Here is a 20,267-nt window from a genome sequence, read left to right on the forward strand (position 1 = left end):
CCATATTTTCCTTAAACATGACCAATACTTCTTTTATATTTCTTTGATTAACCTTTGGATTTTGCAATCTCTTAATTCAATTTATCAATCAAATAACCATCGACATGGATAATGTTTAATATACTTTTCGTTTCGTGAGCAGCAGCAACATGTTACTATATTTATTGCATTAATTTGGGGATTCGCTCACCAATACTTGTTTTTTTGTTTGTTTTATTCATACCAGCATGAATTGCATGTACGTTACTCACTCAGTAAGTACGTATGTCATTAAATGCTTTAAATATTATGACATTTATGAGAATCTACTTACCAATATTTGACTTAAATTTGTTTAGTTTAATCATTATTCAATGGAATAAAATATTTAACAAGTAATTTCCTCTATACATTATATAAGCAATAGGTAGTAAGACCTTGTTTCCATCCAACATAATCGATCACTAGCCAATGGAGCCCTTAGAAACAACCACAAAAAACCCTAAAATAGAGGAATTAGATGATTATGTAAAACATCTTGAAATTTCACTCCCAAAGGAATTATGGATGGATGCTTTTCCCATAAGTCTATACGAGGGTTATTGGTGTTCCCCTAATATTTTTAAATCTACTATCTTATTTCAAACCCAATTTGAGGCACACGACACAGATATCCTTCTAGCTAGCCTTCCAAAAACCGGCTCTACTTGGTTACGATCCCTCCTTTTTGCTATTGTAAAACGGAATATCTTTTCCGATTTTAACAAACACCCACTTCATACTCAAAATTCTCATGAACTTGTTGTTCATATGGAGTTCCCACCTGAAAATAACACTAATGGAACCCTACCTGATCTGACCAAATTACCCTCGCCTCGACTCTTAGCCACCCATATACCTTATTTATCACTACCAAAATCAGTAAAAACTTCTAAAACTCGAATTATTTATGTGACTAGAAATCCTTTTGACACTTTTATTTCGTCATGGCATTTTTATCATCGGCTTAGCCATAACATGAGCACAGAGCTAGATCATAGTAAGTCTGAGGAATATTTTGGTAAGTTTTGTGAAGGGAAATTTCCTTATGGTCCTTATGAAGATCATGTACTTGGGTATTGGAAGGAAAGCATACAAAACCCGAATAAGGTGTTGTTCTTGGAATATGAAGGGCTAAAGGAGGATCCGAAAGCTCATTTGAAAAAGCTTGCGGAGTTTGTGGGTTACCCGTTTTCGGAAGAAGAGGAAAACAAAGGTATCATAGATGGTATTATCAAGCTTTGTAGCTTTAAAAATTTGAAGGAAATGAAAGTGAATGATAGTGGTAATGCTTATGGAATTTTTGAGAACAAAGCTTTGTTTAGGAAAGGGGAAGTTGGAGATTGGACTAATTATTTGACTCCTTCAATGACAAATAGGTTTGATCAAAACTTCCATGAAAAGTTTAAGGACACTAATTTTTCTTCTAAATATTATCAACCCTCTTTTTAAGCTCCACGATAAGATTTCCTCAAAAAAGAAAAAATAAATAAATAAAAACTTCCACGTTAAGATTGATGCAGTGTTATTTTATTTATGTTTTATGTATTATGATGTCAACTAGTGTGTGACCCGTCCAATATTTACCATTTGTTGGAAGGGGAGCTTAGCTTATTGTTTTTATGATTATTATTATATTTAGTTTAGCTTATACATTGAGTCGAATCATCAGTTTGAATTTAAAATAATATTGTTCTTGTTCTTGTTTGAGCTATTTGTATTTTGATAATTACACAAAACTATGTATGTTACTCCCTATGATCCGAAGAATCTCCACAACTGTACTATTGATATACAATATAAATATGTCATTGTAACACTCCAATAATTCTCTCTTTAAATCTGTGAGGACTCTAAACAATATTCAAGAGAATTACTGGCGTGCTACCGCCACGTGTTCAAACGTTAAGGCTTTATTAGAAAATAGCAGCGGAAAAACTAATTTAGTTATAAATAAGTTTCAAAACCAATAACCAAAACCAAATTAAATCATACAACTTGGAACCATTAAGGCCCTTATTCAAAACCCAGCAAAAGTAGTAAATAAATAAAACCAGAGTTTAAATAAATTCAAACTTATGAAAAGAAATAAACTGCGAATAATAACCAACTCTCCACTTAAAATCCTACAACCCTGATGCGAATGCTGCATGTGTAAGAACATGTGGTTAATCTGCTCCCCAATATTTCAAGTGTAAAAATTGGATCATCACAGGGTCATTGAAAGGCGAAGACCATGACCAAAGAAAGACACACAAAAGCACGCAATCAATAAAGGTGAGTACATACAAGCTGCGAAATTAATTAAGAAATACCTAACATGCTACTAATAATCAAGCATAAGCATCATTAAATTATAGACTCAGCACATGACTCAACCATCAAATTTATTAAGACTTCACTAGTTAATATTAACTAACTTATTTATTTATTTCATTGGATTTAGCAATAGACAAGGTTGTCCAACCCATGTCCCATTTAGAACATTAATAAAAGAAAAACCCCATGCCTCCTTTCGGAAACATCAATAAACATCCAACGACCACGGGCGCGACTCCGTGACCGTAGTTAGTATGAGATCTCACCTAACTCCTAGTTTTAAAAAATATTTGAAATAGGAGACTCGTAGATCAGATGGCCTCGATAAAAGTATACGGCTAATACCCCGTGTACCCCAACCCCTGATTGTCATTAATCCAGAAGTGCACCAATCTAGAGTTTTATTGCTCATCCATCTTGCACTTTATGTGATTTACAGGTTTAGACTTGCTGATGACTCATATGCATAACAATACAAACATTCTAAACACAATTCAATCAAACAAGACAAGTTTCCAATTTGAATTCTTGATTTATTAGTGACAAACAACACTTATTATTTATTCCTTTACTACCTCGGTGTATAAACACCTTGAGTGCATAAGGCACCCCAAAACCTTAACCTCGTCTTATAAGACTTGAATTCTTCCTTTACTCATCTTGTTTGCATAATCATGAATGAGTAATAAATTAATTTTTACACCAATTGCATACATTTGCCTCTAAGCGCACCTTGCATAATTAGAGCACAAATAATACTTGCAATATAAAACAGTGCACATCATTTGAAATTCACAATGTATAACCAAACAATTTAACCCAGTCAACCCTATACATGATACTAAGTTCTCGATCCGTCCTTAAACATGCACCTACAAGCAAGGTTTCGTAACTTGTACGTACCTTGAATAAACGAATTGAATTGGTATGCCACTTTACTATCTAGAAATCACCTTCAATAAACTCCTCTCCAAAACCAAACAATAACATCTCAATCAATACCCAATCAATCAAATTTACAGCAATACTGACTTACTTTAAAACCTTCGAAATCCAAATCAAACAACACTTTAAAACCTTCCCTTTAGTTAAAATTAAAGGCTTATATATAGTTCTTTGAATTTTCTTCATAAAAACCTTAAAATACACTCTTATACATGAAATTACAGCAAGTTTAAAGTTTAATAAAAATCTGAAAATTATTTAAAAACCCCTAATAATCTCCCTTTTTAGTGGGTGATTAAACCCTCTTTATAAAACATCAAAAGTAGTACTTAGAAACTATTTCCAGCACATAAAACTTCAATAAAAACATATATTTATGCTTAATTAACTTTAAACATAATTAATTTTATCAATCAAACTCAAGGATAATATTTTAAGTATAAAAAAACTTTGTTAAAATCAAAAAATGCCCGAAAAGCATATTTAGAGGCAGAATTTGGCCACGAGAAAAACGCTACTTTTTCATCAAAATCGGATGAGTTCATAACCTGATCGGGATTAAAACATGATTAATATTAACGAACGGAAATCTAAAAATTAAAACCTGAATTTAAGTGTTCAAAATAATCTGGAATTAAGTTAAAATAATCATTATTTATAATCACCAAAATTTCAAAACATCATTACTATAAAAGCCCTAAATCAATTGTTCATAAACCCCCTAAAATCATGATTTTCAATAATTAAAAACCCTAGGTTATAAAATTTACAAAATCTGAAAATCCTGACACTTATAAAATCTGAAATTATAAAGTTTAATCATCAAAATACAATTTGATACTAATTAAATTAATTTCAAACAATAAAATCAAAACCCATAAATCAATAATTATAATTACACAAATTAATAAAACTAAGGAGAAAGAAAATAAGACTAACCTTTTTGTGTGGGAAAATTTTGGGGATTCATGGGGTATTTATAGGAGAGAATTGTAGGGTAAATAGGAAGATTGGGCCTCATAAAAATAATGGGTCGATTAAGTAAACAAATGGGTTAGGCTTGTGTGATTGGACATAAATTGTAGAATAAAGGTGCATAAAATAATTTGTTCAAATAATTTTTGATCCAGATTAATAATTTGAAACTTTTGAAATTAAATTATGAAAAATAACAAATAAATATTATAAATAAAATAAATTTTCATTTATAAAATATTTAAAAATACGGGGGATTACATATTTTTTTTAAAATAATTTTCTATAAGTAATTGTTAAAAGCCTTACATTATGTTTGGATAGAGAGAAGCGAAAAAATAGAGAGAAGTAGGGAATGAATTAAAGAGAAATAAAAAAGATGCATTATCTTTTGTTTGGATACCTAATGTAAGGAGATAATTGAAAGGATCCATTTTCCTTCCCCTTTTAATAAAGTAAACCAAATTTCCCCATTGTTGGATAATAAATGATTTATTAGAAGTACACGATTTGACACTTCACAAAAGTTTAAAAAAAGCGGGTTTACAATAACTTAATGAATGGCAATGGCGTGCGAAAGTTTACATACGCAAGATTCTATTTTTTTCTCTCATGGGTTTGTATTTGATTTTTTTTCCTGCTCTTCATCTCTTTCCTCTGCACTTCTTCTCTCTCCTCTGCACTTCTTCTTTGTTCTTCAATTTCCTTCTTTTTTTTACGATTATATCTTGATTTTGTAACAAAATTTTCCTGTTTTGATCAATGATTCATCTTCTACAGCTAATTTCAAGGTATGTATGTTCATTTAATTTTTCACCCACTACGAAAGCCACCACTGCCGCGAGCTTGAGCCTCGTTAACAGTGATCTGACGATTGTTGAGTGTTTGGTTGTTCATTCCTTCGATCGCGGCATCAAGCTCTTCGTTCCTTGCTTCCGAAGGTAATGATGGTGACGATGCTTGTATGGTAATCGGAAGCAGTAGCAAAAATTTTGGAATCAAAGTAAAATAATACTTGTCTGGTTTACTTTTGAAAAAAACAAAAAAAAAACCAGTGAGATTTTGATACTTTGTTTTGCAATTTGCATACGTAGCTCAATTACTTTTGTGATAAAAAGGGTCACTTTTGTGAAAAAAGGTCACTTTTGTAAAAAAAAAAAGAACACTTTTGTGAAAATATGGGTTACTTTTGTAATAAAAAGGGTCACTTGTGTGAAAAAAAAGCCACTTTTGTAAAAAAAAAGGGTCACTTTTGTGAAAATATGGATCACTTTTGTAATAAAAAGGGTCACTTTTGTAAAGAAAAAGGGTCACTTTTATAAACAAAAAGGGTCACTTTTCGCAAAAAAGGGTAACTTTTGTGAAAATATAGGTTATTTTTATAAAAAAAAGGGGTCACTTTTGTAAAAAAAAAGGGTCACTTTTTGTGAAAAAAAGGGTCACGTTTGTGAAAATATGGGTCACTTTTGTATAAAAAAAAGGGTCACTTTTATAAGAAAAAAGGGTCACTTTTCATAAAATGTTCGATGTACAATAAAATTATTGTAAACCGGGTGCATGCAAAAGGTTTCCTTGACACTTATACTTAGGTTGAGGCCAGTAAACGATTTGACACTTATGCTTATTATCTAATAACAAAAAATAAAATAAAAATCAAATAAAATAAAAAAAATAAAAATAAAAATAAAAACCTAATTCAACACGTTTTGAACTGTGAATTGTTTTGTTTTTGAATTTATGGTTCACATAATAATGAACAATATGGTTGACAACTTGACATAATTACCCACATGGCCCCCTTGTCTGGAGCAATCAATGGAAGGCTAGTATTTAATAGAGAGCTGATACACATATAATTATTTTATGTTGTCCCTACATACAACACCACTAAAAATTTAACACATCATCAAAAAAGAGAAGAAAATTAGGAGTAAAATATAAATTGAATTCTAATGGAACATGGGCCCATTATTATAGCCAATAAAAACATAACAAAGTGAGGTTGCATGTAGGGACCACATACAACAATTGTATGTGTAGCCTTTACCGTATTTAACAATCCATTTCCTCACTATTTCTTTTCTAACTCTCCACAAATCCTACCTACACAATAATTAACTCCATTAAACTCACTTTCCTAATTAGGTACTAAAGTGGAACCATTGCAATTAATAGCGAACAGAGTTTAGATTTTAGAGTAGCGAATTGCTGTTAATTAGAAGTTGATATAAGTTAATTTTCAATGAAGCAGTTAATAGTATGAGCGTTTGGCAAAAAATAGCGGTTGAAATGTTAATATAAAGTAAAAGTACAAGCATAATAATATTCAAAATGTAAAGAAAATTTGTAAAAATTAAAGCTACCAGCTACCATTCAAATGCTAATATTATTATTTGATAAAAGCTACTTAAACGATACCTCTAGGTACCTTACCAAACACACTTATTTTTTCCTACTAGTGTTTTGACTTGGTCCACACGCTAATCGCTATCTAAAACGCTACCGATAAACAGAGCCTAATTCCCACATTTTGAACTGTGAAGTTTTTTTTTTTATTTTTATTTTTTTATTTATGATAAATCCCTTGTCAACTAAGACTGGCAATGTAAAATGTGGTTCACATAATTACCCCCAGGTCCTGTTTTGTAGAGCAACTTTGATACTGATAACACTTTAAAAAAAAAGGAAAATTTGCCAGTTGCAGCAATATAAAGCTTGTATTTTGCAAATTGCAGTCATTGAAAAAAATTGCAAATTGCAGCCGAAAAGTTCTTATAAATTGTAAATTGCAGCCCGTTTCAACTTTTTCATCAGTTTACGTGTCAAAAAAATTTTGATTAAAGTTTTAGGGATCATTTTAGTCTTTAAGAATCCGAATTGAGTTTGAAATTTTTTTTTGAAAAAAGTAAGTGACTCGTTTTACGTAACAAAAATGTATCGCTATGTGGACAACTATTTTTTGTTGTAAAAATGAGGCACTTTTGTTTTTTTTTTTTGTTTTTTTTTGCTGATTTTGAGCTCAATTCGGTCCCTTAAGAACTAAAAAAATGGGTCCTAAACCCTTAACCGAATATTTTTTGACACGTAAACTGATGAAAAAGTTAAATCGTACTGCAATTTACAATTTATAAGAACTTTTAGGCTGCAATTTGCAATTTTTTTAAATGGATGCAATTTGCAAAATACTAATTTTAAATAAATGTAATTTGAAAATTGCCTTTAAAAAAATAAAAAAGGAATTTTTTTTTTCTCTTTTTCATTCCTCACGTTTTGAAGTTGTGATTTTTTTTATTTTTTATTTTTATTTTATTTTTTTAATGGAAAGCCACAAGGATGAGTGATTAAAATCGATTTCAGAATGCTTTAAAATCGGAAAGAAAGCTCTAACGACATTAAACTTATCCCTTACTTTCACTTTTTAAGTTGTTTTGTTTCATGAATTTATGATAAATCCTTTGTCATCTGAGAGTGACAACGGAAAATATGGTGAGCAACCGCGCATAAGTTCAAAGCAAATCGGTCCCCGCTTCTTCTGAAGCAATTTCTTTCCATCAATCCTTTTTTTTCTTTTTTTTTTTTAGAAATCTTTCCATTAATCTTTATTTTTCTTTTATATGACAATAATTCGTTCTTTCATACTCCTATCCCAAAATAATTGATATGTTACATTATTATTCGTTATTCGTCATATATGAAGTATTAGTTTTTACTATATTTTTTTAACATAATAAAAAACATATTTTATCAAAAAGTATGTTAGATAAGTTATGAAATACCTCCTCTAATCCACAGATATTGCAACATGAAATAGAACACGTATTATAAAAAAAGGAGAGAGGGGGGAATAAAGGTAGGGACCTATGAGATATTGTGTAAGAAAAACGGAAAAAACATGTGAAATACAATAAAAAAATATTTTTGGTATATTTGTGAAACTTCCTAACACAGTTATTGTTGCAATATTTGTATAACAGATGAAGTATTAAAGTTTCATAGTATAACTTTTTTTAATATAATTTTCATTAATATTCACATGTATAGAAAATATCAAATTAGTATATCAACATGTGTGCAAAATTTGAATGTGTCAATTACTATGAGATAAAAAAGACTTCTATTACTTAGCCCTGGTAATCCTGACTCGACCCAAACGACCTGACCCGTGACTCAAAATTGACCCAAAATCATTGACCCGAACCCGAACTAACTCGACCTGAACCCGAACCCGACCCAAAATGGAGTTGACGCGAATGTGACCCGATGGCCAAAATGACCGTGACCTGAAATTGACCCAAAACTCAAACTTGACCTGACCTGATTTTAACCCGAATTGATTGACTTGAATCGACCCGAAGTGACACAATTCGAAGTGACTCGATTCCTGAAGTGATCTGAATAGGGTACAATGGTAAATTACTTAGCTTAAGGCTTCTTTCTTTCCTACTCCCTCCGTCCCTTATGGCCAATTTTAAGTCTCAAAATAATAGTCTTATTTGCTTTTTTCAAGTACAATTAATATTTTTTTTTTATCAAAATCCCCTCCAATTTGCAACAATATTTGTACAGTTTATTTTTTCCATGTAAATTTTGCGTTTCCATATACTTTTATTACTTTCAATCTCTACTTTTTTGCATACCCAATGTAAATTTACCTTTTTAATGTATTTTTTCTAGTTCTTATTTATGTTTATAAATTCCCGTAAAAATTACCCATAAGGGATTATTAATAAGGGACAGAGGAAATATGAATTATTAAGTAATAGGTACTCATTTTTTTTAACGATTTTACTTTATTTTTCCAATTTTTTTTGTAAGTGAATTTATTTTGGTGACCCAACACGAACTTAGCCCGACCTGAATTAACCCGAATCGAAATTGACCCGGCCCAAAATTGACTCGAAAATCAATCCTAAACGACCCGAAGTAACTCAACTCGAACTGACTCGACCCGAATTGACCTGACCTGAACTTGACCCGACCCAAAAAGATGACCCGACTTTAACCCAAAACCCGAATGACCCGACCCGACCCGACCCGAATTGAACCAACCTAAACGACCCGTTTTCCAGTTCTACTATTACTTCCCCCAGTTCCTATTATTTTCTACATATCAATTTGATATACTACCTCCGTTTAATATTATATGAAACAAAAGTCTTGTCATAGATTTATTGAAAAATTTCTTTGTGACTAATAAATTTGAAGAGAAAGATAAAGATGCATGTGATCAGGAGATAAACGGTTAAAAATGACAATTTTATTTTTTAAGACTAAAAAATTCTATTGGAATTGTTTAAATTGGACGATGACTGTGATTTAATAAATTATGAACTATTTTTAAATTTTCAAATAAAATAAATTTCATTTTTCTTATTTTCAAAATTCATTTTTCATCCGAATAATAATTTTTCTAATTTTTAAATTTGTTTCAAATTAATTTATGATATTTAGTTTTAATTATTAATAAATCTAAAAATATGAATAAATTTATTTAAAGAATAATAATTAAATAAATTTTAATTAATAACTAGTTTTGTGCCCCGTGCGATGCCCGGGTTGTTTATTGAAGATAAAATTTTAATTTATGTGTCAAATTTTTAAACATATCATTGATACAAAATTAGTTAGGAATTGATGTGCTTTTATGACAATTTATTATATTTTAGCAAAAAAATTTAACAAAATTATAATTCAATTTGTACCTCTGAAATATTGGTATTTTATTGAAAATAAAACTCTAAACTAACAATTTTATCCTAAAATTATATCCAAATAGAATTTAAATTAAGTTTTTAATCGTCTATTTAAATCTATCCAACGTGGCGCGACACTTGGCGAAAAGTTAGAACGCCAAGTGTCGATGTCTCGTGACCTGGCTAAAAGTTTAGCTTTATATATTAGTTATATGATATGATAGTATCTAAAAATAATTCGAAATTCATTTTTTTTTTTGACGGGGAAATTCATTAAATTTGAACCGTTCATTTTTAAAATTTAATGACAACCATATATAAAATCATCTAGTGTCCTTTAGGTCTTTTTTCAAAAAAAAATAAAAATTAAAAAAAAAAATCATCTAGAATATGTATACGATATACATTATATAACACCATGATCTTATCACTAAGCATGCAATGGAGCCCTTAGAAACCACAAAACCCTCAAAATGGAAGAATTAGAAGATAAAGTAAAACAGCTTGGAAACTCACTCCCAAAGGAATCATGGGTGGGTGCATTCCCATTAATTCTATATCAGGAATTATGGTTACCATCTAGAGCACTTAAAGCTACTATCTTATTTCAAACCCAATTTGAGGCATACGACACCGATATCATTCTAGCTAGCCTACCTAAAACCGGTACCACTTGGTTAAAATCTCTCCTTTATACTATTGTGAATCGGAATATTTATTCCGATTTCACTAAACACCCACTTCATACCGAAAATGCTCATAAGCTTGTTCATCATTTCGAGTACACAATTTATGATAACAATAGTGATGGAACCCAACCCAATTTAGCCAAATTATCCCCACCTCGACTCTTTGCGACACATATACCTTATTTGTCACTACCAAAATCAATAAGATCCTCAAAATCTCGAATAATTTATGTATGTCGAAATCCTTTGGACACTTTTATTTCATCATGGCATTTTTACTCTCAAATAGACCTTTATAAGGGTAAGGGTTATGAGCTAGATCATAATATGATAGAGAAGCATTTTGGTATGTTTTGTGAGGGGAAATTTCCATTTGGTCCTTATGATGATCATGTACTTGGTTTTTGGAAAGAGAGCGTACAAAATCCAAATAAGGTGTTGTTCTTGGAATATGAAGGGCTAAAGGAGGATCCGAAAGCCCATGTGAAAAAGATGGCGGAGTTTGCGGGTTACCCGTTTTCGGAAGAGGAAGAAAACAAGGGTATCATAGATGATATAATAAAACTTTGTAGCCTTGAAAGTTTGAAGGAAATGGAAGTGAACAAGAAAGGTAATTATTTTGGGTATTTTGAAAACAAAAATTTGTTTAGAAAAGGGCAAGTTGGAGATTGGACTAATTATTTGAGCCCTTCATTAGTTAAGAGTTTTGATCAAAATTAAAGGCTTCTGGTTTTTCTTCCAAGTACCAGCAAGTCTTTTTTGAAGCTCCAAGGTAATTTAGAAGGTTGATGGTTTGTTTTCGGCCACTATCACTTGGTTGATTTATTGCCTTTGATATATTATTTTTTATTTTATGTTAATTTTTTTTTTGGTGTTTCACCTGGTTTCCCCTTTGGGGTAATCCGGATTCAGGGATAAGTTGTGGGTGGTTAGGTTCCATTCCCTTCCCAATTGTTATTGCGGGGGAACGAACACAGGTCATCCCTATCAAGTGTAATCTCAATCACCAATAACCTATTGGTATTTTATGTTTTTGTTGTTAAAGTTGTTTTGTTTGTTTGGCGATAATATGTAAAGGTGTCAATTTGGATGATCAAATCGGGAATAATTAGGTCATGTCGGTACGGCCGGGTCAAATTAAATTTTAAAATTTAGACCTACTAATAAATTATTGTGTCCATATAAGTCGAAATCTCATATATTTTTTGAATCAGCTTTGGATCGGATCGGGTCGGATTAGCGTCGTTCTGACATCTCTATTGATAACTAGTTTGCAATCCAAGAGATAAACTTGTACTCAGTATTGTTTTATTACTTAATAATGTGTGTACACATTATACATGTTGGATAGACGGGTTCACCTTCGTATTTTTACTTGTACAATTATTGTATGTAGTTTGGCTTGTCTTGTACTCCGTATCAAATATCAATTTCAACTTCGTATTTTTTTTTTTTTGTGTTTTATTAACATATTGTACAAATTATTTTGACCATATATTTAATAATCAAAATGGTTTATTTAAAACTATACATTGAGTTTAATCATAGTTTGTACAACCTATAAGTTAATAACATTTGTTTTGTTATATATTAGTAAAAAGAAATCATCAAAAATTCAAAACAAGTCAAAGCTAATTTATAATAATGAAAAAGAAAAAAGTTTGCAACTTATATATGGAAACATATACTACCTCTGTTAATTTTTATGTACAACTTTAAAATATTTTATATCTCACAAATAATACCCCAAAGTTGTACATAAAAATTAACAAAGATAGTATATAATATTATCTTAGTTAATATAAGTTTCGACCCCTTTAGATTTTAATTTATGGCTTCGCCCCTGAATATGTACGAAGAACGAGAGTAGACGATCATTATAAACTTATTACAGTATATGTTATTAAAAAACATATTTTTTTTTATGGCATGACACGTGCCCTGCTAGATCCTAATGTCCTATATATACTACCTTCGCTGCCAGTTGCATTCACATTTCAAGTCCTATATATGGACTCATATAAGGGGGCGTTATAAAGTATATAAACTATTTATGAACTTTTAAGCCACTATGAGATTAAACGTTTGATTGAATTGGTCATCTAAGGCTTGTCTAATCATCACTATTCATAGTATTCAATATCTATCTATTAGTAGAATTCAACGAGTAACCCAAAATAAAGTAATGGTCTACTAAGAAGATCAATCACATGGCGTATTGTGGATTTTATACTGTGGTATGGTATTAGACTTTTAGTACGTTAGTATCGCACTATGTGAGAATAGCGCAATTTTAGTTTCATAAAATTTTTCCTATAAAAGTGTATTCCTTATTCAATTTTTGCTCCTAAACAAAATTTTTCCCCAAATTACACAAAATTAAGCTTGCTTCTAATTGCAAAAATTGAATAAGGAATACACTTTTATAGGAAAAATCGGGGGAAGAAAACAAATAAAAGCATAAACTAGCCGTTATGTGGGCCCCACAAGCTAAAAAAACCACCGGATTTTCAAATTGGGTGGGAATCTGAGCAAAAAATTAATTTAATGAGTAGTATTTTAAAATAAAATTTTTTTTGGGTGGTTAGTTAGAAATTCAACACATTTTTGGGTGGTTTTTTAAAAATTATCCTTATTATTATTATTTTTTTTTTGAGGGAAGGAAAAAGCAAATTCGTAAAAGCCAATGATCTATTTGCTGGTATAATAACAAGAAATTTCGTCATAAAATTGAATAATTTTTTTTTTTTTTTCAGAAATTTCTCAACACGACTATAAATGTTCATGAACTCGTTACGAAGTTACCGTCTCCTCAATTCTTTGCCACTCATATGCCTTTTTTGTCATTACCAATAATGTAAAGTCGAAATGCAATGGATGCATTTGTATCATCATGACATTTTTACCTTCAGTTTACGGTAAAATTTGGATTTTTTTTTATCATGTGCTGACAAATTGACAATTATTCATGTTGCTTGCGGGTTGTAAACTATCATTTTCAAAAACTTTTGTTATTTTCGTATTTACTTAAATTACAATGATATAAGTGATCAAAGAATTCTAGGGTGACTTTTAATTAATCTTTGGGGTATCTTTATAACTTTTTTTTATTTTATTTATTTTAATAAAATTGGGTAACTTTTTACATCGTAGTGTAGTATAATTTAAACATGTACTTCGTATAAGTCATGAAGTTAAAGTTTTAAGGTGATATGTAATTACATTCATCAAATTCATGCAATTATACCGAGTATATAATTTTGTCCATATTCAAATAGAATAATTTGATAAAATATACCGTAGCAAAATTTAGGTACATATTAGTTAAATCAAAATATTGTGTTTGGAGAGATGGCGAATTATAAAAATTTCCAATTTTTTTAATCACCAATTTGTGAACACTTTTAATTCCCAATTAGAGACAAAGATGCCGTCAAAAAAAAAAAAAATAATAATAAAAATAAATAGAGACAAAGATAACGTAAGATGATTTTTGAAAGTTTTGTGGACAAAAATTTTCCATGTAAAGAGTGAAGATCATGTGCGGTATGCGGGCTATTCTTTTTGTTTGCCCCATCTGATTTATCGGAGCTTAGTTTTAACTACGTAGTATATTCAAATTCGACTCGAATTGCACAATTAACTTATGGTGGGTGAGTCACTGAGTCTCCCAATACGAGATTTCTACATTATGTGAGGTTGGAACTTGAGACCTCTTTTAAGTGACATCAAACTGGTTATCACTTGAGCCAACTCTTGTTTCTTAACAATTATGATCATAATCCAACAAAAAGAAGTTGTATAAAATAAAAAGCAATTTAATTTATTTCTAACTAGAAGTACAATTTAATGAGAATCATACAAAACTATCAAAAATTTTGTTGATAGTACTTGAAAGAAAATCCTGACTTCTTGAGTTTCTCTTGTAAGTCATGAAGAAGTTCCTTAACAATTGAAGGATTTAGATAATTAATCCAATCCCCAACCTCACCTTTCCTAAATAAAGCATTATTTTCCACAAAATCATAAAATTTACCACTTTTATTCACTTCCTTTTCCTTTAAGCTATCAAGACTACAAAGCTTGACTATCTCTTCTACAATGTTTCCTTTCTCTTCCACTTTTGAAAACGGGCAACCCATAAACTCCGCTAGCCTCTTTACTTGATCATATGGATCCGTCTTCAACCCTTCATATTCCAAGAACAACACCTTGTTCGAGTTTCGTGTATGCTCGTTCCAATACCCTAATATGTGATCCTCATATGAACCAAATGGAAAATCCCCCTTACAAAAATCTTCAAAATATTTCATTATCATATCCGGTGTAATGATTTCATCTCTCTCACATCTTAGATTAAAATGCCATAATGATATGAACGTGTCCAAAGGGTTTCGACAAACATAAACAATCTTACATTTAGAGGTCTTGATAGAACCCGGTAGAGACGGATATGGTATGTCGGTAGCCAAGAGTCGAGGCGAGGGTAGTTGGGTTAGATCAAGTTGACATCCCTTGATTTTTGAATAGAGTTTGTACTTGAATTGGAGAACGAGTTCATGAGGATTTTGAGTATGAAGTGGGTGTTTAGATAAATCGGGAAACTTATTCCGATTAACGACGGAAAAAATAAGAGATTTTAGCCAAGTAGTGCCACTTTTAGGAAGGCTGGCTAGGATAATATCCGAATCATGTGCTTGAAAGTGTGTTTGGAATGAAATTGTGGGTTCAAGAACAGGGCACCAAAATCCTTGGTATAGATAAGTAGGATATGAACCAAGCCACAATATTTTAGGAAGGGTGAGTTGTAGTTGTTTTAGTTTGCATTCTTCTATATCTTCTAAAGAGTTTGGTTTAGTGCTAGTTGACATAAGTATACAAATTAAGCTTATATTTGTATAGACGTTTGTTTTAGAGGTAAAAAAAGAAAGATTACAACTCTTGCAAGGAGCTAGTCTTTTATATAGGGAATATATATAAATATAGAGATTCTCTTTTTAATTCATATTTTTAATAAGCTAAAAAGAAAGAAATAATTATTGATAATCTTAGGTGGGTGGGAAGAGGGGAAAAAATTATTATTTGGTGTTGAAAAAGTATATTATGATAATAAATAAAATTGCAAAAGTAATTCAAACAAATTATTGTTGTAAACATAGTATGCAACACACTCTTTCATCCGACAAAAAAATAGGGGTAAATTAATTGTCGCCACATATTAACTTTTATACCAATATGTCGCCATATGATAGCTTTTATACCAATATGTCGCCACATGATAACTTTTATACCAATATGTTTTCGACAATAACTTATATACCAATCTGTCACAAGAGTTTTAACTTATATACCAATCTGATCAATTAGCCATTTTTTAGATACATCACTAGAAAGTTTGGAACTCAAGACTAGTAATATAATACTTTTGTGTAAAATTCATCGTAATTGAATATAATTGTCAATTATCAAAACATGAGATGACATCGATAGACAGAAAAAGAAAGATTGACAATAACAAAGTTAGTTATTAGTTATTGCTTTTAAAAAAGGAACCATACTTGCTTGGAGGAAGTGGAAATGGAGGAATGTTATGCATTTGGAACTACATAACATTGATTAAAATTTTGTAAAAATACATGGTATGGAGAGAAAAGAGGAGAGAGATAGGAAGAGAGAGGTCTATAGGTAGACCCCACCTATTTTTGGTCGGATTGTATCACGTGATGGGGGACCACATGCTGATTGTTCCACTAATATATAGTATCATTGGATTCTCAGTGGTACTATTTATGTATAAATTTAGTACAACTGAATGCATATATAATACCATTATGTGCATATATAGGATCACTGTATATTCAGTGGTACCATTTGATCATCCAATGATACCAGAATATATATGCATTCGTTTGTACATATGTATAATTACATGAATACTCCTTTTTATGCATTTCTACATGCCTAACATTCCTTCCTTTAAAATTCCTCTACTTGCTTGATAATTATGTGAATGTGACACATACTTTTCATGCCACTCTCACACTTGTCAACACATGCTTTTAACGCTTATAACTTTAATTATCAATATTGTAAAATTATAAAAAGTGAATGTTAATAAAATATAGATATAGACGATTCAAATAAGATCCTACATGATTATATTTTATCGTATATATAAATCACAAAAGCGAGTCAAAATGTTGTATGTGAATAGTGTAAAGTTAAAAGGTGTTAACTAAAAAAACGTAGGAAATATTACAGCGAATGAAACAATGGGAGGCCTAAATCTGAAGGCCAGCATCTTCAATCGTGGAAGCATTGCAGAATGCAGACCATTTATTTAGGATTTTCGTACTTTTTATTGTAAGAAGCCAACTACCACAATTAATTAATTTAATTTCATTATGAAATTTAATGTTTGAGTAAGCCCGTATCTGGGGCAGGGCAGGCGGGGTGGTCGCCCGGGGCCCCAGAATGGGAAGCCCAACTTTTGTTAAAACTAGTTTAGATCCCGTGCCACGCACGGTAATTGTATTTTTAAAAAATAATACTTGTATCAACTTTTAAATATAACTGATTATTTTACAAAAAAAATTTAAAATCTAAAAAAAATTATTAAAGGTACACACTACTTTGATGTGAATTCTAATTAATAGATGAACAACTGTTTTTATCACGGAAAAAATATGAATATTCCCTTGAAGTAAATTAAAATATGTCCCAAATTACAAATTATGATAATATTTTCTACTATAATAATAAATGTACACACTACTATGTACGGAGTATTATATTTATAAAGGATCTTCGTGAGTAAAAAAAAAATACAGTATATAAAAAATCTTGCAAATAAATGTCAAAATAAACTTAATAAGAGTCTGTTTTCATTGATTGAAATCAGCTGAACTGAACTGAACTGAATTGAATTGAAGTGAAATGAATATTAAGAGAAGGAAATTAAGAGCTGAACTAAACTGAACTGAACTAAACTAAACTAAATTTCAACGTATGAGAACAGGCCCTTAAGTTTACATATAAGGACGTGTTTGGCGTCTTTTTTTGTTTTTAGTTTTATGTATTTTTGAAAACCAGAAACCAAAAACAAGAAACAAGAAAAAGATGTTTTCACTTTTTTGTTGTCAGTTTTCAAAATTATCATGATTTTAATAAGTTTTACTAATTTTTAATTCATTATATGACATATATTATATGATTTTAAAAAACAAAAACCCAAAAAACAGAAAACCACAATGATGCCAAACGAACTCTAATTTTTTTGTTTTTATTTTATTTTTTTTATTATAAAGAGGACCCTGATCATATTTCAACCCTTATGATTTTTTTAGTCTAATATTTACGGGTCAAACACTAAGGAGGTAAGAGCCTTATCAAGTGAGTCAACACTTTATTCGTAATAAATTTATACATAACTAGGTTAGAACCCGTGCGATGCATGGTTTATATAAAACCTATTTTTAATTTGCACATTTTAAAAATAAATCGCTATTATACAATATACATACATGATGAATATAAAGAATTATGTACATTTTGTAATTTAAAATCTTTTATTTTCATCAAAATTTTGATATTGTATCTATTCAACGCCGTTTAAGTCATAGTTCAATATAGGAGGTCATTTATTACTGTGCTATTTAAAATTGTTTTAGTTTCCTACGATACATTGATAGGTTTTTGTTGTAAGGTAGAAACTTCTAATATTTAAATTTCATATATGTTAAATATGATAGCTCTAAAAAAAATTTAAAAAAAAATTAAAAAAAAAAAAAATTGACATCATCATTGCATTTAGGCATGGAATTTTTTTATTAAAAGAGCAACATGTGGACAGTGATGATGTCAGCATCTTCTATTTTAGTAATAGTTAATAGATTTCGTATATTACCTTATACATAGTATATATTTGTTTATTATAAAAAATAACTGTTAAAATTTTTTAAAAAGATGTGTTAAAATATTTCATAAAATGCATATGGAATATACTTTGTATATAGTTGTCAAGTTGAAAGTTAAATATTATAGGATATAATAATCATAAAGATTACAAATTCTTAAATGGACCTGGTTCACATTAATTTATTGTGGACCACTAACATTTGAAAAACTATGTTTGTTTTATTACTTAAAAAAAAAGTCACTATAATTGAGAAAAGGTCTCTATGTTGAAATAAAAGTCATTTTGGTAATATATAGACTATAAGAGGTTAATTTTTTTAACGAAATATTTTATATACTGGTTAATATGAATAATAAAGGTCAATATGTTAACATTAGGGTCATAACGTTGTATTTTAAGTTCACAATAATATTAAACGTTATATTAGTTTTAAAAAGTTACTATGTTAAAATTAAGGTTACTATGTCAAAACTAAGGGTCACTATATTCAATATAATATTAGTTGCGTGTGTATAAATATCGGGTCCACAATAACATTATTGTGGACCAGGTCCACGCAAGTCTTTCTGCATAAAGATTTGTGAGAAAAAAAAAGAAAAGTAAAAATGGCGGAAATATTTTTAATAAAAACATGACAAGTGTCATGTTGGATTCGCCTTTAGTATTATGTTATTGATTGGTGAGTTCTGTAATTAAAGAACACAAGTCAAACCCATTACTAGTATATTTCTTCCACTCCTCCTTATAATCTTGTGTTCTCGTACTCGGTATAATTGAAAATAAAAGATTTTCATTTCCCAAAATTGACTCCAAAAATTTATATTGTTTCCTTTATTAACTTAAATTCCTTAATAACCTCATCAAAATTTTCAATTTCCCAATCCAATGAGGAAATCCAATAAGTTGAGCAGTCAATGAGGAAAACTTTCCATTAAAAACTTTACTCGCAAGGAATTCATCACACCCTTGAAGGTTCAATTTATTTGTTCCTAATTTAATTTGCAGGGGTTTATGTCAAAATTTTGATGCAATTATTGATGTTTTTGATGTATTTGTCATATAAAATTTTTGTGTGGCAATTTTTGCGCCAAAAATTGGTGGGTTATGTGTTTTAAAGATAAATAATTATTGGTGTGGATGTTGAATGTTGTGATATTAATTGGCTTAATTCATGTAAAATCAACTTTATACAGTATATTTTTTGAACAATAAAATCAAACTTTATATTGACTAATTCGTGTATGTTTAGAAGACAATTGAATACACTATGGTGGAAGTGGTTTTTTTTTTCTTTATTTTTTTGGGTTTTTCTACATAGTACCCTCTAATTATCGCATTTTCTATGTTGTGCCCTTCTTAATCCAAACTTCTATACGGTGCCCACAAATTTTATGTATTGTTTAATATTTGCCCTTTATAAGCGGTTTTGTTGATGGTAATTAACTAGTAGTTAAGTTAACCACCCACCTTAGTTAATTGCTACTTAATTTAAAGGACATAATACAAAATAAAACCTCATTCTGTTCAAACCCCTCAAATTCCCTCTCTCGCGCACCCTATTTGATTGAAAACGGCTATATCATTGAATTCCCAATTGTTACAAACCCTAAGATTTTTACTCGGAAATTCGAAGCTAATAAGGATCGATTAATATATACACATATCACTTCATCAAAAATGAGAGGCAAATAATACAAACATAACTACTGT

At 30.0% G+C, this 20,267-nt stretch overlaps 2 protein-coding genes and 1 pseudogene across 2 annotated transcripts; 2 read left to right on the top strand and 1 right to left on the bottom strand.

Moving 5' to 3' along the window:
- Window positions 1-430: 430 nt before the first annotated feature.
- Window positions 431-1,728, top strand: LOC110717131 (cytosolic sulfotransferase 5-like). The gene has a single exon (XM_021895770.1). It carries the CDS (start codon window positions 451-453, stop codon window positions 1,468-1,470), a length of 1,020 nt encoding a protein of 339 aa, XP_021751462.1. The 5' UTR covers window positions 431-450; the 3' UTR covers window positions 1,471-1,728.
- An 8,550-nt stretch (window positions 1,729-10,278) lies between these two features.
- Window positions 10,279-12,091, top strand: LOC110718174 (annotated as a pseudogene).
- A 2,417-nt stretch (window positions 12,092-14,508) lies between these two features.
- Window positions 14,509-15,510, bottom strand: LOC110717380 (cytosolic sulfotransferase 15-like). Its single transcript, XM_021896063.1, has one exon. The coding sequence runs from the start codon at window positions 15,508-15,510 to the stop codon at window positions 14,509-14,511; it is 1,002 nt and encodes a 333-aa protein (XP_021751755.1).
- Between the last annotated feature and the right edge of the window lie 4,757 nt (window positions 15,511-20,267).

The sequence above is a fragment of the Chenopodium quinoa genome, unplaced genomic scaffold (assembly GCF_001683475.1).
Source record: "Chenopodium quinoa cultivar QQ74 unplaced genomic scaffold, ASM168347v1, whole genome shotgun sequence".
Lineage (NCBI taxonomy): Eukaryota > Viridiplantae > Streptophyta > Magnoliopsida > Caryophyllales > Amaranthaceae > Chenopodium > Chenopodium quinoa.